This window comes from Ambystoma mexicanum, chromosome 3p (assembly GCF_040938575.1).
Source record: "Ambystoma mexicanum isolate Mex_15411 chromosome 3p, UKY_AmexF1_1, whole genome shotgun sequence".
Classification (NCBI taxonomy): domain Eukaryota; kingdom Metazoa; phylum Chordata; class Amphibia; order Caudata; family Ambystomatidae; genus Ambystoma; species Ambystoma mexicanum.
The window spans coordinates 41,177,564-41,203,032 of record NC_090925.1 but is presented as its reverse complement, the minus strand read 5'-3'; the positions used below and the strand labels follow the sequence as shown (position 1 = coordinate 41,203,032).

At 47.7% G+C, this 25,469-nt stretch overlaps 1 protein-coding gene across 2 annotated transcripts in view; it reads left to right on the top strand.

The window, feature by feature from the left end:
* Nucleotides 1-25,469, top strand: part of LOC138580115 (E3 ubiquitin-protein ligase TRIM39-like) — a 581,904-nt gene that overhangs the window by 250,905 nt on the left and 305,530 nt on the right. For both annotated transcript variants that reach the window (XM_069650391.1, XM_069650392.1), the window contains exon 7: nt 24,924-25,013. In XM_069650391.1, the coding sequence (XP_069506492.1) occupies nt 24,924-25,013 (90 nt within the window). The remainder of the gene's footprint in view (nt 1-24,923; nt 25,014-25,469) is intronic.

Here is a 25,469-nt window from a genome sequence, read left to right as displayed (position 1 = left end):
CTTCCCTCCTTCTCCTCAAGGGGGCACAGATAATGTACATTTTTGGACAACTGGTGGGCTAATTTTCTGGTTTTGGACATGGCGAGAGAAGAGATTTGGGCAGAATTCTGTGGAGAGCCTTGGGAATCTGTAAGAAAAATTTGGCAACTGGAGATCAGAGCCATTTTGGGTTCCCCTGGCTCCGGTTCTGGGCCGCCCCCCCCCTTTTTGGAGGCAGTCACCAGGATGGGTTTGAACCAGGGGATTTTCTTGCTGTTGGTTCTGGGATGAGATGGTGGGCGGCGGTAGCTCAGTCTCCACATCTCCCCAGTCTGGATTTGCATTCCTAGGGACCCATTTTTCTTTGGGAGGAGTTCCCCCCTCTCTGAAGGAGAAGATCCTTTCCCCAGGATCCTCTGAGGATCCCTCTCCCTCAAATTGGAAGATCTGTACCTCCTCCTCAAACTGAGTCTGTTTGGGTCTTTTGTTTCTCCTACCCCCCCTCTGCTCCTTAGGAGGCAGACTTTCCGGGGCAAGAGATTTTGTTTCCGGTTCCTGGGTTTCCAGGGGCTGTTTACAAGTGAGGAAGGAAGCTTCATCCAAGGCTTTACACCCCCCTTCCCCTTGTGCCTCCTCCCTGGGAACCGGTGAGTTATCGGGGTTTGTTTCCGGTTCCTGGGTTTCCAGGGGCTGTTTACAAGTGAGGAAGGAAGCTTCCTCCAAGGCTTTACACCCCCCTTCCCTTTGTGCCTCCTCCCTGGGAACCGGTGAGTTATCGGGGTGCTGCCCCCGTCATTGTTCTGGAGCACCAGGTCCAGAGTTGGGTGCGTTCTGCGCCGGCACGCCCATCTGAGGGTTCTGCTGAGCCCTCAGTATGTGACCCAGATCCCGCGCCATGTTTTGAACCTGGCGCTCTAACTGGGAAACCCGCTCAGGCTGATACGGGGCCCTGTTTTCTCCCCTGGGCTGATCCCGGGAAGGGTAGCTGTCCCTCCTCTGGTAGTACCCCTGGTTGGGAAGATTTGGGTACCCCTCCACCCTTGGCCTCCCCTCTCCCGGATTCAGTGGTCTGGGCTCAGGGAATTGGGGAAAGAAGGATGGATGGTTTTGGGGCTGAAAGTCGGGTGGATATCTGGAGAAAAAGTTCTGCCCAGGGTTTAGAGAATTTCTGCCCTCCTGTGGGAAGTTTGGAGGGAAGTTCCCTGGGTTAGGTGCTTGGCTGGATCCCCCCCCTTGGGCTGGAGGAGTCCACACATAACCCAGGATGGGTCGATTTCCCTTGTAACGGGGACTTACATAATCAGGAGAGCGAGGGACCCCATTTGTGGGGCTGCCTCCTTGGCTCCCTGTCTGTGACTGACCCGAGGACCTTCTGGGCCTAGCATTATTAGGTGCAGGTAGATTTTTAGGCCCCCCCATCTCCAAATCCAAAACGGGGGTGACCTTTACCTCTGCCACCTTGGCAGCAGCAGGGGTGCTGTTGGCTTTGGGGTTTTTCTGGGCATTACTTTTGCTATCTACCGGTTTCTGCACCTCATAGATCCGGGTAGCCTGTTCAATGACCCAGTCTAAAGATCTTTTCTCGTGAAAATCCCTCACGAGCTGGGTCATGATATATTTGGGCAAGGCATGGAAAAACGTATTAATGAACTCTCTACTATCTGTGCGCACCCTTCTGGTGGTTTGCGCAAAAGCACGCTTCAGTTCTTGCACAAATTCTTGTGGGGCCTGATCCTCCCCACATTGCAAATTGTAGGCTGCCTTGCGAGCCTCTTGAGGATTTCTGTGAACAGAAAAATGTTTCAAGATGGCCGCCTTATAGGTGGACCATCTTAAATGATTTTGGTCCTCCAGCGCCGCAAAGAAACTGGAGTATTCCGGGGAGAAGGTCCACTTTACATATTGAATACAGCTTTGGCTGTCCTTCAAATGGAAAGTCTCCATCATTTGTTCAAACAACTCTAAGTGCTCCCAAACAGAATACTTAGCGTTCTTATGGTAAGGCGTGATGACGCTCCTGATCGCCTTAATCTGCTTTAAGGGGTCCTTAAGCAAGGCCCTTTTTGCCTTATTGGCCTTTTTGGTTCGGGTAACCCTTGTCCATTCTTCCTCGGACTCAGAGGCACTGCTCCCAGAGGTTCCCGTCTGTTCTTCCAGGTTTTCCCGGATTCTGCGAGCCTGGGAATGGCTAGCAGAATGTGGGGACCTGGTCTCCTGTGTCCTGCGCAGTTCAGAGGAGTCTTCAGATTCCTCCTTGCTGCCAGGATTTGATGGGTACCCCCTCCACTGACCTAACTGGGCAGAGGTTTTCAGGATGCCCTTAATGGGCCTACTCTCCTGGGGTTCCCCATTGAACTGTACTGTACTTGGGTGCCCATACCCGGATGCCCACCCCTCCATTCCCGAGTGGTACTGGCCTATGAGCCCCATACTCTTAGCTGGATAGTAATCTGCCATCCCTGTGGCCCTGTGCTCATGTGCGCCAGGGGACATGGGGGTGGTAGAGTCCAGGGACTGGGGGAGATGAAGGCCCCTGGTGTTAGGGCTCCTGCGGTTATGGTCAGGAGTCTCTCTTTCCCAGCGGACCTCATCTCTATCCGCCCCTGCTCCCTGTTGCAATGCAAGAGCCTGCATTTGTGCTTTCAGTTCCTCTGTTAAGGCCTTACTCGACTCTATCAGTTTCTCCTGCATCGCTACCTGTTGCTGGAGCCTCTCATTGTGCTGGCAGAGAGCCTCATTTTCCCTCTGTACTTCCTGGTTGGTCCTGGAGAACTGGGCCAGTCTTTGCTGCAGGAGGGTTACCTCCTGAGCTGTGTCCCTATTGGCCTGCTCCTTTCTTGCTAGAGCATCCTCCACCCTCCTGGTGTGCTCTAGCAAGTTCTGGTGTTCTTTTTGGAGGTCACCCAGTCCCTGGTGGGCCAGGTGATTTTCTTCCATTTTTCTTTTTAAATGGCAGACTTCCTGGCCTAAGGTATCCCTTTCCTGACTAAGAGCCTGCATCTGTGCCGCCAGGTCGTCCCTTTGCCTTTGGAAGGCACCAGCATTCTGGCGCTCCTGATCAAACTCTGCCTGGGTATCCAGGTCTTTCAGAATTAGTTTGTTGCTCTCTGCCTTCACTCTATCTAGGTGGCCTTGCAGGGTGACTACCTGCTCAGCACATACCCTGTTGAAGTCCAGTTGTTGCTCCAGCTTTTTCTGGTTTTGCAGTAGGGAGTCCAAACCTTCTTGGTATTCCTTCTGCAAGGCCAGAAATCTGGTATCCTGTTCTACCTTTTCCTGTTGCAGCACATCCATATCCTTCTTTATTTTAATGATGTGCTGCCTACTATCATCTTCTGACTCCTGGCTCCTCTGCAGCCTCTGCTCAGAAGAGACCAGGTCAGATTGGACCTTCTCTAACGCCATCTGTTGCCTATTTGCCAGATTTTGGCTTTCAGCACATCTATCCTGCATGTCTCCCATATATAGGTACAGGTATGCCGCTATCCTGGCAATCTTATTGTGTTCCTCTTTGGCTTTAGGAGCCATATATAGTTCACTCAGGGCCACATGTAATGGACCCTGATCTCTCCATAAGTCTGACCCTGTTTCAGTGACCTGTCGCGTGATGGCCTGCAACCAGGCATCCTGGCCCTGCTCAGCCCATTCACCTCTCACAAATAGTTTATGTAAGAAGTGCTCTCTGGCTATTTTTATATCTACCAAGGTCGTCATTCTAGAGATTGGTCTCTGTCCTGACTTACAGAAGTTAGTATTTTATTTTTTGCAGAACAGAACTTTTCTTGGAGTGTCCCTTTTGAGGAATGCTTCACAGCGTAATGCAGCGTGGTGATCCGACCGGATGTATGTATCCCGTCAGTTAGCACACTGTATTAAGCTGCACAAATGGTAAATCTAACCCAACGTCTCGGCTCGAGCCCCCAATTTGTAAGAGGGTTCAATTCAACACTACAGCTAAGTCAACGCCTAGTCTATAATACTGAATGAAAACCCTTATTGATATATCTTTAGGTCCAGTTCATGCGTTCTGGATGACTACCCCTATATAACACCCCTCTCTTGGAATCCCCCTGACCCCACTGAGCCAAGAAGTAGTTCTGTTTTGCAAGTTTAAAAGGTTTATTTGATAAATTAAAATATATATATATATCACACTTTATAATAAATTAATAATTGAATATCACACTTAATCTGATATGATAAAGATTAACAACAGAGAATCTGGCACTAGCACACTGGTAAATAGGTACAGAAGTATAATGTGGTAGAGAATGCTTTATAGGGTTCAAGGAAATGCAAGGCTGAATGAATGAAATGCAGTATAGAAAATACTCAATACGATTTCAGCAAAACAATGTAATCACTTTTCTCTGGCAATCCCCTCCCCCCCTTGATGCAATGCAAGGAAATGGAAGGAAGCACACAGTTCTCAGAAATGCAATCAAATGTGATTCAGTTCAATCCCAGCAAGCTTACAGAAAACAGATAGGAGTTTTGAAAACACAGGCCCAAATGCTTTGATATGTGCTAGCAATGGATTGAAAAATATGCTAAAATACTTTTAATTCCCTTTCAGAGGTTCAGGGTGAGTGGTATCTAGTTAATATTAGTCCCGGCTCACACTAGCAATGATGCAGGGATAGTTAGCAGGTTAAACGAATTTCTGGCAAATGGAAGGCAAGCAGCAGCAATTTTTACACGTGAAGAAATTTGCAAATCGCGGTAAAATTCGCGGATGCGCCGAGCGCTATTACAGGAGAACCACAAGGACTATCTCTATCGTTTTGGGGTTCTATGAAAGCCTAGGATCACAGCTTCCAAATGAAAGTTACTGCAAGTCTCTAGCCCAAACGGTTACAGAGTTATGACCGATTTAATAGAGGTCGTTTTTGGTTTTGCAAATTTTAAAAGCTCAAAATGACAAGTGGCAGATTTTGCAGCTAAAATGACAGGTGACAGATTTGGAGCTATCAGGCAGTTCTACTTAGGTTAAATAGATTGAATTAGATGAATTTAAACTAAAAGCTTGGTTCTACACAGTCCTGCTGGGTACTCACACTATATTCTTGAATTAAATGGGCCTCGTCACGGATCTGGTCAGGGTTTTGGACTGGGCTCGGGTCTCTCTCTGGGCACAGCACTGCTTTCTCTCTGGGTACAGCACTGCTTTCTCTCTGGGTACAGCACTGCTTTCTCTCTCTGGTCTGGTCTCTAGTTTGGCTTTCTGGAGGTTGATGAATTTGAAGTCTGGATCTCTGGATGTTGTATGGTCCGGCAGAGTGCGTTGCAGCAAATGGAATTGAAGGTCTCTACCTAAGTTTCAGTGGTCCATTTATATGTTCTGCAAGTGGGTGGGTGTGTTGGTCATAACTAAACTCGCCCCTCTCACTTGTCATTGGTCAAATTTCCATTCCCCACTTGATTGGCGAAGCAACTGTGAGTCAGAGGGATGTCATTTTATGGCTTGCAGATAGGACACTCCTCTGTCAGATTGCACACATTCTATATTTGATAATAAAAGACATATTTCACAGTTACACACTTGCTTGAAATTACATATACATGGTGTGGCTGAATTTAGCCATGTCTCTGTCCAAATCTGCTGTTTCTAAGAGCTTGCATTCAGAAATGGCACATAATTGACTTTTTAACTGATTTTTCAATTTCTGACATTGACCCAACTTTACATACATGTGCACAGGGAGTATGGACATTAACTGATGAAGTTTCAGATTTTTAACATGCATGCATTTTGAGTAATATCCACTTTTCCGCTAAAACCCCCCTTAACATACCACCGGTTCTAAAAACCTCTTAAACTGTGGGCAGAAAAATCACAAGAATTATGGTATCATTTATAAAATTTTCACATGTCCGCTCTATGAATGATCCATCTTTTTAAAGTTATGTTCTGGCTCCAAAGGGGTGTGGTTTCCTCTCAGCACAAGGTAGAAATACTGGTTTATCCAGTTCTGCCAAGCCAGCTTGCTCTCACAGGCAGTGCCCCTCCCCTGTCCTTCAGGAGGAAGCTACATTTTACGACCGCTGTAATAAAACCTTTGCCTGAGTCAAGAGAGGGCTCATTGTTCAAGAGGAAGCCATTTATGATCCTCTCAATAAACCCTCTGCCTGGGTGAAGGGAGTTGCATTGTTCAGTCTCCTGCAGAGCACAGGTAATTCAATTATCAGATAGATGGTATATTCTTAGTGTTGCCAGCAAAAGGCAGATAGCCTGGGAACACTGCTGTGACTCAAGTTTCACTCCTGATGGGGGTAGTTGCCAGGCAGAATCAAGTTCCTTAAGCCAGACTTTCAGCTACTGTCATGTTATTTGTTGCTTTTTAAATTAACTTGCAATTTTACACATGCAGCTAGAATGCTGATTCTAAGTGCAAAACTATGACATTTCAACAGTTACAAAGGCATGTGACACCAAACATAGGTCACTCATTTAATCTAACATTTTCGATTTTAGTGTCTTTAAATCCAGTGCAACTTAAACTGCTGAAATCACAGCTCAGCCAGTCTTGTTATAAACCTTCAAGTCACTTCAGAATATAACTTTAGATTGTATCCACCTCCCAGTAAGTCTTTCTTTGGCCTGTTTTGGGTTCATTTATTCAGTTTTGCAAAAAGTAAAATCTGGTGTTGTTTTAAAATGCCGACTTTTGGATAGTGGTGAGTACTGGTACTGCACCCATTTTTGGGATTTAAGAAAATGAATTCCCAACAGTTATGGGTTTGCTTTTGGCAATCAGCATTGCCATTCCCAATGGTTTCAGCCTACTGTGTGGGTAGTCCAATGGTGGTTTTAAAGCGCTTTGAAGCTAACCGGCGCTACTGTTTTTCCTTTGGCAACCCATTTCCCTCATGGCAACCCGGCCTTTCATTCTCGCACTGGTGGGTGGCAAGTGAGGCAACCATTTCGGTGTGCGCACAAACTGCGCAGCTTTCCTGGATTTCGGCGCACATGTGGGTTTTCCGCCATCTTGAATTTTCTAAGCCCACAGCACCAAATGTTGTGGCATGATAGCTTAAACGTGGGTCAGGACACCCAACACAAGGTTCAAAGGTTAAAAAGTTTGGCGGTGAAACAGATGTTATAAAATGTTTTCAGAGTAGGTCAGAAAGATTAGGATATACAGGTGATAACAGGGAGGATGGAGGGGCAGGGGCATCTGTGGGGAAACAGGAATATCGTGAGGCTCTTTCTGAACGTGGTGATAGAGGGTGCAGAGTGAATGTGGACAGGTAGGGTGTTCCATGCCTTGGGTGACCAGTGGGCAAATGCTTGCTTTTCTGTGTATATTAGTTTTAATGAAATGTGCAGGAACTGCTGACTCCTTGTCTGGAGTTTGCTTGGTTGATGGTTTTGAGAGTCCTTTGAAGGCATTTCTTTGGGGTATGGGGAGCCAGTGGAGCTGGTTGATGGCTGGGGGGGCGGGTGATATGTGAATGTATGCTTTGGTAGGTGGATGATGAGTTTAGCTGCTGCATTTTGAATGGCTTACAGGGGGGCAAAGGTGCTGCTGGGTAGTCCAGTGAGGGGTGCATTGCCCAAGTCCAGCTTGGAGAGAACCAGTGCTTGGACTGCAGTGGGAAGTCATTGGGAGGAAGAATGTGTTTGACCTTTCATAAGAGGAGGAGTTGTAGATTGCATATTGTGGAGACAGCAGCTACGTGGTGTGTGAAGGAAAGCTGGGGGTCAGTGTTGAAGCCACGGGATTCGACGGGTGTGGAGAGGGCCATGTGTGGGTTCTCTGTGGCAAGTTGTTTCAGCCAAGGGGTGAGTTTGGGTTTGTGTCATGGGGGCAGATGAGGAAGTGTTCCGTTTTGGAAGGGTTGAGCTTCAGAAAGTGGGTGGCCATGCAGGTGGCGATGGTGGAGAGACAGCTTTTGAGGATGTTGAGTTGTGGGAGGAATGCGATTTGGAAGTATATTTTTGTGGCCTGCATATTGGTGGAATGGATGTTGTGTGTTCAAAGGGTCTGTCCAAGATATTCAACATACAAATCAACGAGGAGTGGAGACAGGGAGAAATCTTTGTGGACATGATCGTTATGGGGTCGGATCGCAAAGTGGGCATGGGGATAAAGTGTGTCCTTTAAGGAAGGCAGTGCACCAGTCGAGGACTGTGCCTGAGAATTCCATCCTAGGGGGATAGGATGTTGAGTTGAATCGTATGGTCGATGATGACGAAGGCTGAAGAGAGTTCGAGGAGTACGAGTAGTGCTGTGAGTCCTTTGTTAGTGATGTTGTGGAGGTCATCAATGATGTGAAGTCTAGCGGTCTCAGTGCTGTATCCAGGTCGATAGCCAGATTGGAAGGGGTTGAGTAGGTTGTTAGTGGTAAAGTGTTGTTGCAGTTGGGTAGTGACGAAGCGGTCCATGATTCTGGAGAAATATGGCCGGATAGTAATAGGGCGTTCATTTTTGGGGAGCATGGGTTAGAGAGATGTTTTTTGAGGAGGGGTGAGATTTGTCCAGATTTTAGACCACAGGGAAGTTCCATGTGAGAGAGAGTTGATGATGTTGAGCCAGTGGGGAGCATGGGTGGTGATGCAGTTGAATGTGGCTTGAGATGGCCATTCATCACCTAGGAAGTGTGCAGATTTTGTTTTGGCACGAAGGGTGATGAGGGTGTCTGTGTCGACGGGCTGGAAGGGTTCCCATGTGTTGATATGTGTGGCGTTGAGAGTGCGAGAACAGAGAGGAGGGCTTGCCTGATGTATATTTTGCAGTTGAAGTAGTCTGAGGGAGTTCCATACTGCAGTGGATGGGGGTGTGGAAGGTGAATTGGAGAGGGATTTGACAATGTTGAATAATTTCTGTGTACGATTGGTGGTAGATTGGCATTCATGGAGGTAACATGTGGCTTTGGCATTACGCATGGCTGTTTTGTATTTGTTGCGGCAGAGTTTGAGTGGTGTTCTGGTGGCGGGGCATGGTTCATTTTGCTAGGCCCTTTCTAGGCATTTGGCTTCCTGCTTAATAGAGAGGGAGAGCTGTTCAAGCATGGTCAAGGTGGTGGCTGCAGGTTCTTTGTGATATGAGTTGGGCAATTCTGTCGAGTGCTTGTATGATGTAATTGTTGAGAAGAGTGCTGTGTTTGTAATGTGTTTGGTTTGTCTGGCCTGTGGATAAGGGGGAAGTGTTGAAGTTTGGAGTATCTTATGCGGCAGAGTGAGTGTGAACGGGATAGCAAAGTGGTCTGACCATGACTCCCAGATTCTGTTTTTCACAGAGATGTGAATTTTGCTTGGAACCAAAAGGTCCAGGGTGTTGCCAGCTGTGTGGGCGGTGTTGGTGATGAGTTGTGTGAGCTTATAGGGGGGGAGTGGAGTGCAGTGGAGTGAGGATACTCTTTAGTTTGGGTTGATGTCTGCATGGGCACTACCAGGGCTTAGGCAGAGTTAAAGTCGCCAAGCTAGATATTGATGCAGGGGGAGCTCTGGTTGTTAATTGTGAACAATTGTCAGCTTGTCGGATAGCACCACGTGTAGAGTACTCGCTTTAACATTCGTGCAGAGCCTGCCGTCGCAGTTTCGAATCCCAGCAGGGCCAGATTCAGCCTTTCATCCTCCTGCAGTCGATAAATGAGCACCACACACCGTATTAAATAAGCAGCGCTCAGATGCCTGAGGGTTCGTAGCGCTATTTAAATGCAAATTATTACATTTTTAATTATTAAAATTATTAAAAGTCAGTCCAGTCGGTGTGGAAGTTGGGAATGTGCTTTGGGGTTAAATAAATGAGGTGGTGTTTTAGTGGAGAGTTGTGTTGGAGTTTCATTTGAATGGTTTGTGTTTGCTTTGTATGAGGCATGTTTTGTGGCCAATGGGGAGCAAACAATTAAAAGAAAGGAAATAGCAAGAGTTCTTAGCTTTGTCAGAATTTGCTTTGGGCACACATGTGAGTGGATGCTGAAATTGCTCAATTTCCCAAATTAACCCATGAGCACTTCAGCAGGAAAGAGATATAAACAGGAGACATGAAGTGGTCCTCTTTTGAAAGTGAAGGCAGCAGCTGCAGGATGACAAGATGCTGGTATGGAGCTGGAAGGAAGATTGCAAAAACAGCTTCTGGCTGCAAAATGGCACCTCTAGGGTGGGGAGAATCTTCCCTACCGTCTACCCTTCACTGGACACCTCGGGGCATGAGTCCTCTGGCTGAATTTCTCGCTAAAGCTTTCAGGGGTGACCGAAACAGGCCCGTAGATCGATCCTGAATTGTGCTTGAAGGTCCCCTGACCACTGCACGCAGTCTCAGAGAGCTGGAATGAGTGCCTCTTGTGGTGTTCTGAGCACGATGTTCGGCTGAGCCCAGTTGAAGCCCCTTCTGAGGGTGGAAAGGCTATAATCTCAACCGGGGTGTGAATGTGATCCAGTAGCAACCTAAACCGCAACAGTACCTCCAGCTGAGCACGACTTCCCCTGCCGTTCTCCACTACTGATCGCCCTCTTTTGTTGTTTGTCTTGTGTGCGCCCAGAGGCCTTTGGGTGACCTGGCACGTTATAAAAGTTAAAATAAATTTAAAATAAATAAATAAAATATAAATAAATTACAGCCCAAAATAAAGGGAATGACCAAACAAGGTTCTATGAATTTATATATACTTTAATTAAACACACCATCTGCAAGAATAACTAAATGAAAAAACACTGGACAAGCTACCCCACCCCTCCACGTGGAAAGAACAGAGAAAATGCAACGGTAGAAAGATGCAGCACTCTTAGCAGTGAAACACGGGGGAAAAGACTAGAAATAACCACACTGATTCAAAATGGATACAATCTGGAGTGAAAAAGGCATGAATTGTGACCTAGACCGTATCTAGGGCTCAGAAATGGACCAGAGGGACAGTTATCCTTTAATAGTACCTTTCGCTGTTCCAGGCCGTTCAACACCAGTGAAGCAGGCTTCTAAATGCTGTATGTGCATTCGAAGCAGGCCCGAATGCGGTGGTCATGTTGTTCTAGATGGAGAGCAGTGCTGAGCAGGGGTTGAACTGAAGTTCATTAGAGTGCCAAAGGCAGCTATGGAGGGTCCTTTTGATTGGTTCAATGCTGAAAGCACAGGATGCCTGGCTGTCTTGGCTCTCAGGTGCTGTGAGTCTCTCTCAGGGATAAGTCTAGTCCTTGTTCTTAGGCTCCCAATGTAAGTGAGGCTTGTGCACACTTTCAGGGGTCCTTCACAAGGATGCGGTCCTGGGCAGCAGTGTGACTGGCAGATATACCGGTATTATTCCAAACAGCAGGTTATCCCCAACCCTGGGGATGGGTAGGGAACAGAGCTTGCCTCTGCAATGTGCATTCAGTCTTCACTTCAACTGTGGAGGGCTTTGGAAAGTCAACTCCCCCAACACAGATCCAACAAATTCTTCCTCAGGTGTTTGTTTCAGAGTGAATTGAAGAAGGAATGGGAGATCCCTTCTTTTAAAGGCAAATGTCCATTGGTGATGGGACTAAAGGAAGTCTGCTTTAAAGGCTCCGATCCCTGTTCTGGAGACAAGAGACAAGTGGTTTTTACCCTCTGACATGAAACCCATAATGCTTTGTGCTAAAGGAAGTGGAGCAGAGAAGAAGAGATAGAGGTAGAGAGAAAACAAGATAGTGGAATTTTCCCCCACCTGTGCTGATCTCCCTCTGTCCACACTAACTCTGCCCCCTGCCTTGTCAATGGCATCAAATGCCCTTTTAGTATGCAGCACCCTGGCGTGAGGCTATAAACTTATTTGGGGGAGGGCGGTTAGCCATTTGATTCCTGTTCCCAGGTGAGTGCCTTCTGGGTGGCTGTCCTGCTGAAGAGAGGCGTTACTAGACCACACAAAGTTTCACAAGCGAGGCCCAGCTATTCAGTTTCCTGCCCTGCAAGCTGGCAGGGCCAGACTGTGTGAACAGAGTACACGTAACACTTCCACAACTGAGCTTAGCTCACCTGGCTAACGCCTATATGATAGCAGTTTGATCTGGCTTTCATAAGTATGAGAGATACTAGCCACCTTATCTTAAACTCAGGTTTGGCTTATATTTAAAGTTTACAAGTGCCACCTGGATAGCAACACTTTTAGTTATGTGGTTTTGGTAAAAGGGGTGCATGTCTGAAATTACTTGACTGTCACTTTCACTGCAGCTGTCTGAGGGCATCTGTGCCCTCCCTAGAGGCGCACCCTGTGCCTCTAGGGAGCAGGTGATGCAGACCAGGATACTGATGCAGCAGAGCGCAGTTGTCCACTATGTTTTTGGCATGGAGTTGATGGAAAGGGCAGGTTTAGTCACCAGACCACCCCATGTGAGAGTGAATTGCCTGCATCATTATATATTTAATGAAAATCAAACAGCCAGAGATTCTGCACCTGTGTCAGGTGGCAATCCTTCACAGCTGCTCGCCACCCCTTCTTGTGCCAGTATTAACTCTATTGGAGCAAACAGAGTGTATCAGTGTCTATCAAATGTTCACATTCAGAGTCCGAAACCAAGATCAGGCACATTGTCACATAATTTGCTCCACATTTGCTTTGCCTGTACAATCCACTGTGCTGAATATGAATGATTTATGCTTTCAACGTCAGTGTTAATTATGGTGAAGGGAGTATCATCAGCCACATGAGGGTCTCGGCTGTTAAAGCACTTTGAGCTTGAGTCTGCCATTGTCAGTATAGGCATTTTCATTGATTAGCAATATTTGTAAATAATGTGTAGGTGTGCTTTATTTGAGTCAGCCTAGAAGTGGCAGGCTCGGCCAAAGCCTTATTATTTGCCCTCTGGGTAGGCCTGGACCAACTTCCTGAAAGAAGACTTGCAGGACCCTCGAAATATTTATGGGGGTGGGTTGACTTAACTGGCAAATGTACTGCAGGTTTAGTGATGAGGTTGAATGTCAGTTTGAGTCCCAGGATGATTTGTCAAGTCCGTTGAGCCAATCTAATTCCTCAAATCTGCTGAAGAAGGCTTGATGCGCCATGAATGACCCAGCCATTTCCTGGTCCTTTGTGGGTTTGTTAAGCTATGAGAGAAGGACATCAGGTAGGGACACAAGTGGAAGATGCTAGTATCAGTTTAAGAAATGTGGACAACTGTGGGGTTTGTTTCTTGTAAAGTTTGCATATTGCGCAGTTTGGTGTGATTTGGAGAGCTTTGGGTGCCATGTTTCTTTTCTTCTTTGTCCATTTAGTGTAAGTTCAGTGTTTTCTTCCCAATGATAAAAAACAACAAACCATGAACTTTGCCCTTTCTTCTGGCCCCAATTCCTTTCCACACAAAAACCCAAATAGGTTATTTATTTATTTAGTTTTCATTTGTATAGCGTGTGCAAAGCCGTAGGCATCAGGGCGCTTTTACCAGTTACATGTGGCCAATAAAGGTCGAAGACAAAGCTACAGATATATTGTTTCATGACAATACATATTCAGGTGCGGTTACAGGTCTACAGCATTGGTGGTCAATAGGAGTGGGAAGAATTTGTGCTATTCGGATAGCCAGGTTTGCAGTGCCTTGAGGATGATCCAGTAGGATTCTTCCGCTCTCAAGGCGGGTGGTCGGGAGTTCCAGTAATTGGCAGCAAGGATTGGGAAGCTGGATCCTCCAGCTCTAGTACGTTTGAACTTAGATTGGACCAACCTGTGGGAGTAGTTGATTCTAATGACCTTACTGGATTGGACTTTGGCAATGTTCTGAACTAGGTAGGGAGGGGCTACATTGGGGATACACTTGTGGGTGATGGACAGCGTCTTGAATTTGATTCTTTCATTTGATCGGTAGCCAATGAGCAGCTCTGCGGGCGGCTGAGATGTGTTCAGATCCAGGGATATTGATGGCAGCACATAGGGTATTGTTATGGACAGTTTGACTTTTTTAATGTTAAGTGTGGATGTGCCAGCGAACAGCATGTTGCAATAGTCTAGCCTGTCTACGACCACTGCCCGGGCGATTGTTAGACAGTTATCACTGGATAGGAAGGGCCTGGTGGCATTAAGCAGTTTTGTTGAGTAGGCTGCAGCGGAGGAGATGGCATTTACTTGACGAGTTAGGGAGAGTGTAGCATTGAGGTGGACTCTTAGAGTTTTCACCGAGCGGAGACACGATTGGTGGGTGCCTAGAATTTGGTTAGATTCTGGGTAAGATTGAATGTGCTGGTGGGAAGCTCTGAAGAGGATTTTAAGTAGGAAGGGGACTCTGGTAATAGGCCGATAGTAGTTGGCAGTGGTGTGATCAAGCGTAGGTGTCTTTAGTAAATGAAGGACACAAGCTTCTTTGAGGCACGTGGGTACTATACCTGTGTTAACGTAGGTGTTGATAAAGGCTGTGTTAAAGGGGGCTAGTTCAAGGGCACAGTCTTTGATTGATGGCGCTGGGCAAATGTCCCCTTTGCATCTAGAGGGCTTTTGACTTGGTAGGATTCTGAGAGTTTGCTGGGTAGTGACTTTTGTTGAAGTTGAGCAGTGGGGTATCAGGCAAGTGGACTGTAGGCTTGGATAGGGATTGTTGCGTGATGCAGGATTTTTTAGCATGTATTATTTTTTTTTTAACATCCCACTTTTCATCTGTATGGTGTTACACCAGATAGAGTCCTTGTGAATCGGTGTGGCCTGGAGGGGCTGGAGTTTCCATTTCTTTAAGGATGGAAAATAACTCCTTTTGGTCTGAGCTGGCGTTGGTGATCGTTGTGTTGAGTGAAGAGGCTTTGGCAAGTAAAGTTCAGAGAAGACGTTTTCCCAGTTACACTCTGCTAGTCTTTTTTCTGCTATGAGGGCGGCAAGCTCTCATTTGTACCAGGCGTTAATGTTGTAGTTGGTTTCGCTTTTTCGGAGGCAAGGGGTGAAATGGTGTTGATGGCGTTGGTGAGGGTGGTGGAGTAATGTTGTGCTATGGACACTTGGTCGGTGATCTTCAGGCAGTCAGGATTGAGGGCGTTGAGGTAAGGGGTGAAGTATTCCTTGGTAAGTTTTTGTGAGCTGCAGGCAAAGGTGGACAGGGGTGGGGGGGACTGGTGGGGGATATGGCGGTTGGTCCTGCTGGGAGTGAGAAGGTGATGAAGTGATGGTCGGACCATGGGCATGGTGAGTTTGTTTTGACTGTGATATTGATACTGATATTTAATTTCTATCGCGCTCATACACAAGTGTTTCAGTGCACGACAAGGCAAGGGAGGGGAAAAAGGGGAGAACAAAACAACGATCTTACTAGGCCCAGTGACATTAAGAACGTGAAAGTGCATCGGAGAGGGGGAGGGGAAAAGTGCATGGAAGGAGGGGAGAAGTGGAAAGTGCGGAGAAAAATATAAATAATAAATAAATAAATTATGCTATAATTCGTGTCAGCCAGAAAGTCTAGTGTACATCCTTTGTTGTGAGCGGGCATTAATCTGTGCCATGGTTGGTGGGCAGAGAGATGTGGCGTGATGCATGGCACAGGATTGCTTCAAGTACCTGGCCAAGCACAACTGAAAATGTGGGCTGCAACATGCTGTTCAGCATGTCGCACAGTGTGCTGATAGGCGCCAGTTGCATGCACATGAAGTGCCCACACCAGCTTCAGCAGCAGGGGGAAGGCAGGTCTGGTGTTGATCATGCTGTGGATGTTGTTTTGGATCCGGGAGAGTAGGATTGGGTGCAGCTGACACTTGATCTTTATCACCTGTAGTATTTACCTCCACCTTTTGTCTTCTCCCGATAACTGCACATTGATTTTGGTGTAATTACTGTCCATTTTCGGCGGCTTTTTGCAGGTAACTTTATCGGTGCTAATGAAGATTACCCCTGCTAACTGCACAGAGAGTATTTATTCTGTTAAAGACTAGCAGGCGAGCATTATGCTTCAACTTCTTTTATTACTACTCCTCAGCAGTTTCAACAAACCAATAACAAAAACACTGTAAAAATGTCCAAAGTGACTTTAACTACAATCCCCATAATCTCTGTAGTCCATCTCCATCCATGCTCAGCTATGACCATGTCCTGTCCCTGAGCTCCTCCTCTTTTACATGCTATGAACTGTCACTTGCAAAATCCACACAATGTCCCGCCAACAGAGCGAAGACTTAAACCATACTGAACTGAGACCTCGATCCTCCTTGACTTCCAATGACTACTGCTGCTAGTCTCTCTCCTGAATTGTTCTTCTGCTCCTCCCCTAGGGATGATACAAAGCAGGCGAATCAGGGTGGTGTCCATGTATTGCAACTATCATACAAGACATTATCATCAACAATACATGAATGGGTGGGACATTAATGCTTGCCTCCTAGTCTTTAATAGAATTAATACTCCCTGCGCAGTTAGCAGGGGTAATCTTCATTTTATGACAAGACCTCAAAGCTTCCCAACACAGTAACTTGTAGACTCTCGGTTGGCTTAAAGTAAAATTCCTTAAAGGTACGACCACTAGCCCAATCTGCTGCTAGCATAATCTCTCTTAAGGAGACCCCTGACATGAAGGCTTTAGAAGCCATTTCTCCACGCACTGAATGCGCTCTGTACCGGCCCAGATCAATATTCGCTGCTTGCATAATTTCTTTAACCTATCTAGCAATGGTGGCTGTAGAAACGCTTGGAAAGGCCTCCTACGCGCTATGAGCAATTGTGTGGTGCCGGCCGCTCTACACTCTGCTGTCCTGCACTCGTACTCTTTCATGCAGCTCGCTACACAACACTTGGTTCTGTTTGGAAAATATGGATAGTGGTCTGAGGTGGTCCCAGTCTTAGTTCTCCTGACAGTCGAGAAAGTGACTCCTTCTGGACCAAAGGATCTCCTATTTATTTCTAGCGCTTTGACATCTGACACACGCTTAAAAAATACTAGGCATAAAAGCATTGCCAGTTTACTTGACAGCTGCTTAAGGGACACGCATCGTCAGATGGCCAGCCTTCCAAAAGCTGAAGGACCGCCGTCACGTCCCAAACCGTATTATGACGAGGCTCCGGGGGAACCCTAAACTTGGATCCTCGAATGAGCCTCACCACTTCTGGGTGTTCACCAGCCGGCACACCTTCGATCGGCAAATGCCCCACTGAGATTGCTGCTCTGTACAATCCTATTATGCGGAACGCTCTTCCGTCTTGTAACAATTGCGCTAGAAAGTTCAGGATCTCTACTACAGGGGCTGATATGGGATGAACAACTCTCCCTTTGCACTAGCTAGTCCACTTGGCCCAAGCCGTGTCGTAGCTCCTTCTAGTGGAGGGAGCTGTCACGACCCTCAGCCATAATCCCCACTGGCAAGCCCACAGGCCAGGTGGAATCAGGGCTCGGATCTTCAATAAGACCAGACATCCACTTTTCAAGCCCTCTTGGGGCCAGTCCTGGTGCCTTTGGCGCCAGGCTCATCAGTTGAGAGAGGCATCTGCTTAAGGGACTACTTTATTTGGGCTTTCAGCCAACATGGAGGCATCCACATAGCTGGGTTCCTAGAGCCAAGCTATGCGGTATAGTTTTTTGGGTGTGGTGGCCTATGGACTACTTTACCTGGACTACTTTACAGTGGCTATTTAAACCACATCCAAACAAGACCACACGCTTTGCGTTACTTTGCTTCTAGCAACGTGACACTCACCGTGTCCAGCTTTCTCGCGACCTGACCAATTCCGACCTGCAGAAAAACAAAGAAACATCGTTAGCAGTAGAATCTTACCTGCAATCTTCATCCATCTCTGCTCACAGCTCCTGGGCATCTCTGTTGGAGGAGTTCACCACCCGGATCGAGGGACCTGAGAAAAGGAGAAAGACATTATTAACGTAGGTACTAGAGACATTACAACCATAAAAGCGCTTAAAGACTTACCTGGCTGGTTACTTCTCGACCGGCACTGCTCCGGAAACCCCATCAGCGCTGGGTACTCTCCGCGACCTACGAAAAGGGAAAACACAGGTCAGTGAGGACAAGGCATCGCTGCGCTATGCAAAGCACCTCCTCACCGCATCATAGCGCTACAGTGCATTATCAACTCCCGGTGAAAACCAGCACGTCCCGTTCTCCAAGTGGACACTCCACGCTCCTAGAGGAGATAAAGAGACATTAGAACAGACAAAAGGCATGCAAGAATTATGATGCCATTAATTGCAATAAGACCTACCTGAAAGACACTACAAGGGCCGCAGTCAGTGAAGTAACTGGACCGCCAGCACCCACAAAAGCCAACACGCCCGTGCCCAGAGAGCAGGATGGAAAGCCCACCGATTCTGGCAACCAGGTGAGAAGAGAACCTGAAGGGGCTGGAAACATAAGAAGGTGGGGGCATTAAACTGCTTACCTTGGTCGCCCAGTCCTGACATAGTCTTCATTTTCCAGGCAGAATTCCCTTAACACCGAGACCACAGGGGAACCATCAGGAAGGGCATCAGCAACCAGCTGGCTGGGTGGCGTCCCCGTGGATACCTGGTGAGTGTAACAGGAGCCCAGGATTTTGCGATAAGCTCTGTAGCTTGTATCGAAATGCTTGGCAGCGCCCAGGGTCTCCTGATATCCTGCACTCAGAGTGGGAGTTTCCCTCTCACTCTCAGAGGATGATACGACCCAACTGGGTCCATGAGCAGTTGGTCTCCTTCCGGCAGCACTCTCGGCAGGTCCACCGAAAGCTCCATTAGCGTCGGGAACCGTACTTGTGACTTCCACAGTGGTGCCACCAACAGTAGTTCTGCTCTCTCCCTCTGACACTTCGCTAGAACTCTGCTCAGCATCATGAAGGGGGGAAACGCGTAGCATGGCCCGCCTGTCCATTTCTGAAGGAAGGCGTTCGTACCTCGTGTACCCGGATCTAGCCTCCAACAGAACTAATCGGTTGACTGTGCATTGTCTGTGCGTTGAGCCGAGATGCAAAGAGGTCTATGTGTAATGGACCCCTCTTGCAATCCAGTGTCTGGACACTGTCGGATCCAGCCTCCAATCGCTGGAGCCTGTGAGGTACTGTGAATTCCAGTCCGCCACTACGTTCAGCGCTCCAGACAGATACTCCGCCGTCACTGACGTCTCTGACTGGAGGGAAAAATGCCAAAAATCCTTTGCTAGTTCGAATAGCATCCTGGACTTCGTGCTACCTAGATGGTTTATGTAGCGGACAGCTGAGATGTTGTCCATCTTCAACAACACGCATGATTTCATCTTCCCCTTCATGAAGGCCTTGATTGCGAAGGACCCTGCTAACAGCTCCATGCAGTTGATGTGAAGGAAAAGCTCTTCTTTGCTCCACTTCCCCTCTGTCTGTGTTACGCTCACCTGGTATCCACGGGGGCGCCACACGATACTGGATGGAGGTCTAAGCGCTATCCCAGACCCCTCTCTGCTTGGTTATGTGCCAGACGTTGGGTAGAGCCTTAGGTTTTTGTGTGTTGAGCTCTCCGTCCTGTGTCTCTGTGCAGGGGCGCGTGGTTGGTGCGGGCGTTCCGTGGACCTAGTTGCTTCACTGGTCCGTGTGCCCTTATGTCGGGTCCAGACGGGCTGTGACTCCGACTCTGCTTGCTGTCTTGCAGGTGAGCTATAATGTCTTTTCCATCTTCATTCTGTCTCTTTCTTTCCCTCTGTTTTCTCTGTCTTCTCGGCATCTTGCTCCACTACGTTGTTCCCTAAAAATGTCTTTTTGTTTTCACAGGAATGGTTGCGATCTCGGAGTTGCCGCGCCGATGGCGAAGACCACGGTGAGTATTTGATGCGCGGAGCGCTGCGCTGTTTATTGGTGTTAATTGCTAACCTGTGTTCTCATCTCTTCTTTGTACATGTTGCGGTGACGTTCCGGAGTGATGAGAGATCGAAGCGCTGCTTGCCCAGGTAAGTGCTTTGTTAATGCTGCCCTTGTTCCTTCTCCCTTGCAGGTTGCGGTGAAACCCGGAGATGGGCAAGGTAAGAGAAGCGCAGGGTGCTGCCAGGACTTGCTGCTTGCCCAGGTAAGAATTGTTATTAATGCAGTCCTTGTTGCTTTACCTTTGCAGGTAGCAGCAAACTCCGGAGATGGGCGAGGTAAGCGAAGCGCAGGATGGATTCAATGCCGGTTACTTCACAGGAAAGTGTTCTTGCTCGCTAATGCTGCTAATGCAATCCGGATCTAGGGCTTCAGGTTCGCGCAGCCGTAGAAGCAGATGAGCAGGAGCTGGACACGGTGAGCGTTGCGCTGCAAGAGTGCAGAATAACACGAAGCATGTTCTGCAGTTTGGGTGTGTGGTTTAAATAGCCCAGGTAAAGTAGTTCCAGGCCAAGCAGTCCCAGGCCCAGCCACACCCAAAACACTAGACCGCATGGCTTGGTTCTAAAGAACTGAGCTGTGTAATAGGCCTCCATATTGGATTAAGGTCCAAAACTGGTATTGTTTTATTCCTCTTAATGAGCCTGGTGCCAAAGGCGCCAGGACTGACTCCATGTATGTTTCTGGTGGAGATTTAAGGCCTTTGGGGCTGTGAAGGGCTTTAGCCCCACTGCTGCCAGTGGGCTGTTATACCTGAGGGTGTCAGGGGCATGGATCGTGACAGTCTGCAGGTGCCCGCAACAAGCTCCCCAGCCCAGGCGACTGGCGTCTGACTCTATCATCAGGTCTGGTCGATCTCCGAAAATGGCCTGACCATTCCAGGCGTCCTTATTCTTCAACCACCATTCCAGTTCTGTTATGGATTCTTGATTCAAAGCTACTAATTGATGATATCTCAAGCCCTGCTGCAAGTTTCTTATTTTCAGTCTCTGCAGCGCACGATAGTTTAAAGGCCCTGGAAATATGGCTCGAATGGATGCGTAAACAGCCCCTCTATCCTTGCTAGTGCCCTGAGAGAAACCACCTGCTTCTGCAGACATCCTCTGAATTCTCTTTTGATGTCTCGTATCTTCTGTGCTGGGAGCTCTAGCGTGGCTTTCCTGGTGTCTAGGATAAATCCCAGGAAGTCTAGTCTCTGTGCTGGAGTGGTGTCCGACTTCTCCACATTCACCAGAAACCCCAGAGACTCGAGCAGATCCTGCACCCAATTTGTCTGCTAAACCAGCGTATCTCGGTCTTCCAGGTATAATATCAGCCTTATGCCTTTCTCTCTGATCGCCGCTGCAACTGGTTTCATCAGCTTGGTAAAAGCCCAGGGAGCTGATGCAAGACCGAAGGGCATCGTCTTGAATTGCCAATACTGCTCTTTCCAATGAAAAGAAGGAATCTCCTGTACTCGTCTAATACTGGGACCGTCAGGAAAGCATCCTTCAGGTCTAGTCTCGTCAGCCAGTCTCCTTCCCTGAGGGAGTCTCGGAGCTGGTGTATGCCTTCCATCTTGAAATGGCGGTAGACTACCCAGCCGTTTAGTTCTTTCAGGTTTATTAATGGTCGGACCTTCTCTTTTCTGTGCACTAGAAACATGTTGCTCACGAAACTGGGAGTCCACGGGCATCTCTCTATGGTGTTCTTTTGGGCGAGCTGTGACAGCTCGTGGTCTAAACAGCTCTGCTCTGAGCGTGCTAGGTGCTGCTGATGTGGCGTGCACATTTGTACGGGCAGCTCTATAAATTCTAGCTGCAGACACTTCACGGTTTGTAATATCCAAGCATTGCTGGAAAGCGTGCGCCAGTTTTCCCAAAACATACCAGTCCTCCCCCCTTCCGGAGGGTAAAGGACCATTCTCACCTTGTGCGAATCCTTGTCCTCGGCCAGTTCCTCTTTCTCTGTGCCCTTTAGGGAAACGACCCCTGGTCGGGAAGAAGGATTCCTGCTGCCTGTTCTTCCAGTATTGTGTCCTGGGATTATGGGGTCGTCTTCCTCCTTGATTTCGACCAGCCGCACGAACCCTGTGGCGACCGGTCCCGGCAAAAACTGTTAGGGAAAATTATATGGATCGAAGCTTGAGCTTTCTCCAGTGAAGTATAGGTACCGACAAAATGGCCCATTTCTTTCCCAAAGGTCTCGCCGAATAGGAGAACTTGCTTCTTCTCCTGCCTCATACGAAGCGAGGTCGATGAGCTTGGGGTCTATTTTCAGCAGCAAGCCTCTCCTCCTCTATGAGGCAAACATACTGCTCTCTGTGCCCAGCCTGCTAGGGAGTCGGGGTCTACTTCTTCCCCTTTATCTTTAGCTCTTTCAGCTAGGTCCATGATCTGCGCTAGCGGCCCAGCTAAGTCCAGTACTTTTTCCTGGCTGCTCTTCCATAACCTGTCGATACCCTTCCGGGAGTCCTTACTGGTCTTGGACTCCAAGGTAAGCATTTTGGGGTCCAACTCGGGGGCCTCGGCCACCTTACCCAGAAGATCTAGTCTTGGGCCCTCTGCGCAAAGACGCTGTCTCACCTCCTTGTCGAGGGCTTTTCTTAATCTTATGGTCATGTAATGTGCGACTCTGGGGGACGGTTGCCAGTCCGAAGACCTCAGGTTCCGGATGCTGTCTGGATCAAACATGTCATCTTGGTCCTCCTCGAGGTGCTTCTCTTTGCAGGTTCTCTTTCCCCCACTGGGCTTGGCCCAATCCTCTTCCACTGTCTCTTCCCCGTCGTGGGAGGACAGGTCACCTTCCACTGGCTCTTCTTCCGAGCCTGGGTCATCTTCTCCACCAATGTCTTCCCCTGGAGTGGGGGTCGTGAGGCTCGGCAATGCCTGACGCTGCAAGTATTCTTTCCTGAACTTTGCAAAAGCGTCGACAACCTCTGGGGCCTTTTCTTTTGCCCCATCTGAAGGGCCCTGGGGGTCACAAGAGGCTTTCCTCTTTCGTGCTTTGGTACTCCCCTTAGACCCTGATTCAGAGGGTTCACTGGGCGTGCGCTCTGTCCTTAAGGTGCTATCTTTGGGCTGGTGTAGGATTGCTTTCAGGGTCTCCAGCCTTTCTTGTAGGGGTTTAACCCCTTGAGCCACAGCATCCACTAGTGAATTACCCAGCACCTACTTGAAGCTGGCAGCCAAATCTAACGACTGCTCCTCTTCACTCCATTCATATTCCAACATATTTTTGGAAGGTTGCTGTGTGCCTGAATACCTGATGCAGGTGTCTGTGCACGCCCACTTCACTAGGCAGATGTTCTGAATTAATGTCTTAGTGAGGATCTCACTGTCTTTATATCCTTCTTTATTCTCAATATTATTGTTTATTATTTAGTATGTCGCTTAAGCCTGTGTTAGGCTATAATATTCAAATTGCCCTAATTTGGGGCTCTGTGTCATCTGGGGGGCAAAGTGCCTCGGGTCGTGGTCACCACACAAGCTTCTATGCTCAAGTGTGTACACTCCGCCTGCCAGCTGCTCCGTGTGAGCAGTGACTCTTGTGCGGCAAGCAGTGATGCAGAAAAAGGCTGATTCGTCTGTCAATTAAGTCCTTTTATGCTTATTTAGCACCTCAATGCTTTAATCTCTGCGTGAGAGCATTCACCACCGGCCGGGCACCTTTGTCTCTTCGCGTCGCAGTGTGAATGCGACACGGATCCAGTGCTTGGTGCCTCGGCTCTGCCAACACAAAGGTGGGGGCCGGAGAGCTCCAGCATTCCTTCTCCCTCATCTGAGGGCACTGTAAGCCCCTCGGGCGCCTGACCACCCCTGGAGTGCCGGTCATGCGGCACGGGGCGAGTGCGCCGCGGGGGCTGCCAACAAACTGAACATTGAGGCGAATCAAGTCAAAATAAAATGATTACGCGTGCATAGCCTGTAAAATTAATTCTCACGCATATTTCGATCCCAGCGTTAGCTGTGGCGCTCCTTATCTATGGTCCTACCCGCAAATACCATTCAGTCCTGGACTGCTGTACGCTCTCAATGTAACTATAGTGACCTATAGCTCTTAAATATGCTAAACTATCTTATACAAAGCATTTACAGGGAGATGAAAATGTTGGTACTTATCTGCTTGAAGAGCAGTAAAAGAAGACGGGGAGCTCAGGGACAGGAAGTGGTCATAGCTGAGCATGGATGGAGATGGACTACAGAGACTATGGGGATTGTAGTTTTAAGGAAGAAAAGTCACTTTGGATATTTATACAGTGTTTTTGTTATTGGTTTGTTGAAACTGCTGAGGAGTAGTAATAAAAGAAGTTGAAGCATAATGCTCGCCTCCAGTCTTGTCATAGAATTACGCCGGTGCTAATTCCACCGGTGCAATTAGCGCCCACCCCTAATTCAGCGGCGTGGTCAAAGTGGCAGTAATTCTGTTACCAACACTTTTATTGCATACAGCCCAACTCGTAATCAGGCCCTATGACTGTTAAAGGTGGATGTTGCACAAAATCAGAGTCAGGGCGGAGCATTTGGGCACACTGCATGGCATGCATAGAGTGGGGGTGATATGGCTTCTAATTTCACCATTTGGGCCGAACTTTAGAAGATCAGGTGTGGGCATGATCGCTGTTGCCCTGCCATGTCCGATTTCAGAAGTAGTGATAAGACACAATCCTATGTGGACCAACAAACTCTCAGCATCTTCGATAGACAGTGAGAAGGACTGGAATTCCGGGGAAGCGAATGAGACAAAGAAATACAAATGATGGATTGAAAGACCTTACATTGTGAGGCACAGAAAACCGAGAATACGTCTTATGAATACTGAAGATTCAAGTCAAAATTCAGAAACAGTGACTGCATCTGCAATTCTCATACAGTACCTTGTCTGTGTGACTTAGCCTAGGCAATCAAGTAAAGCTTGAACCTATTTGTGCTTTACAGTCATTCTCACTATTATCTCCGAATTTCTTGTTTGTTTGCAGTCCTCTCATGTGAAGCTTTAGTTTACTACTAGTGACCATTTCAGATTCATAAAATGTGCTCTGTCAGTACCTTTTGGAGTTCTCATTATGAGGTTTAAACATCTGCTAGGCCCTCACAGATATTGTATATTTGTTTGCCAAGTCATGAAACTGGGGGTCAAAACCTAAAAGTGAGGATTACATTAAAAACTTAAAATCATCCATTTTTGACAGGACCCTTTACTCATGCCTCTTTGTGACCTGTCTGGGATTGCACGCATCAAGACTGCTGTGTTGTTTTAAGCATTTACCCAACTTGGCCTATCGTTCTTTTCTGCAGGATCGCCCGGATTGAAGAAGAGCGAAGAAGATGATTCTAAAGAAGCATTCACTTTCCACAGACCCTCACGTTTTAAAATGCCAATTCAAGGTGAGTCTCTGGGACTTTCCTGCAGGTTGAAATGAAATAAAAGGCCCGTCCGTCTTCAGAGACCTGTTGAAACACAGTGTGCAGGGATTGGGCAGAGTTTATATGCCTGCTGCTGATTCAAGATGACTGCCATGTAATCACTTGCTTTTGGGAGTTTGGAATGCTGGGCATTATGGTTGTATTAGTATGAAGGGTAGGCAGCTGTGTTTTGAGATGCAGTATGGAGGTGATGTTTACTGGGTTCCACATGTGAGGCTGTCTGTGGAAATGTACTGTCTATGAGGATGTCAATCCAGGTGTGAATCTGTCATCTCTATCAGCCAGTCCCTCAGGTGATTGTGTCACCACATCTGTCTAGGATGATACGCAACAGGTGTGGGTAGCACATGTTCCATTTATCAGATCCAAGAGCAGGCTTGTAAACTGGTAAATATGGGCAGATTGTCAACAAGTAGT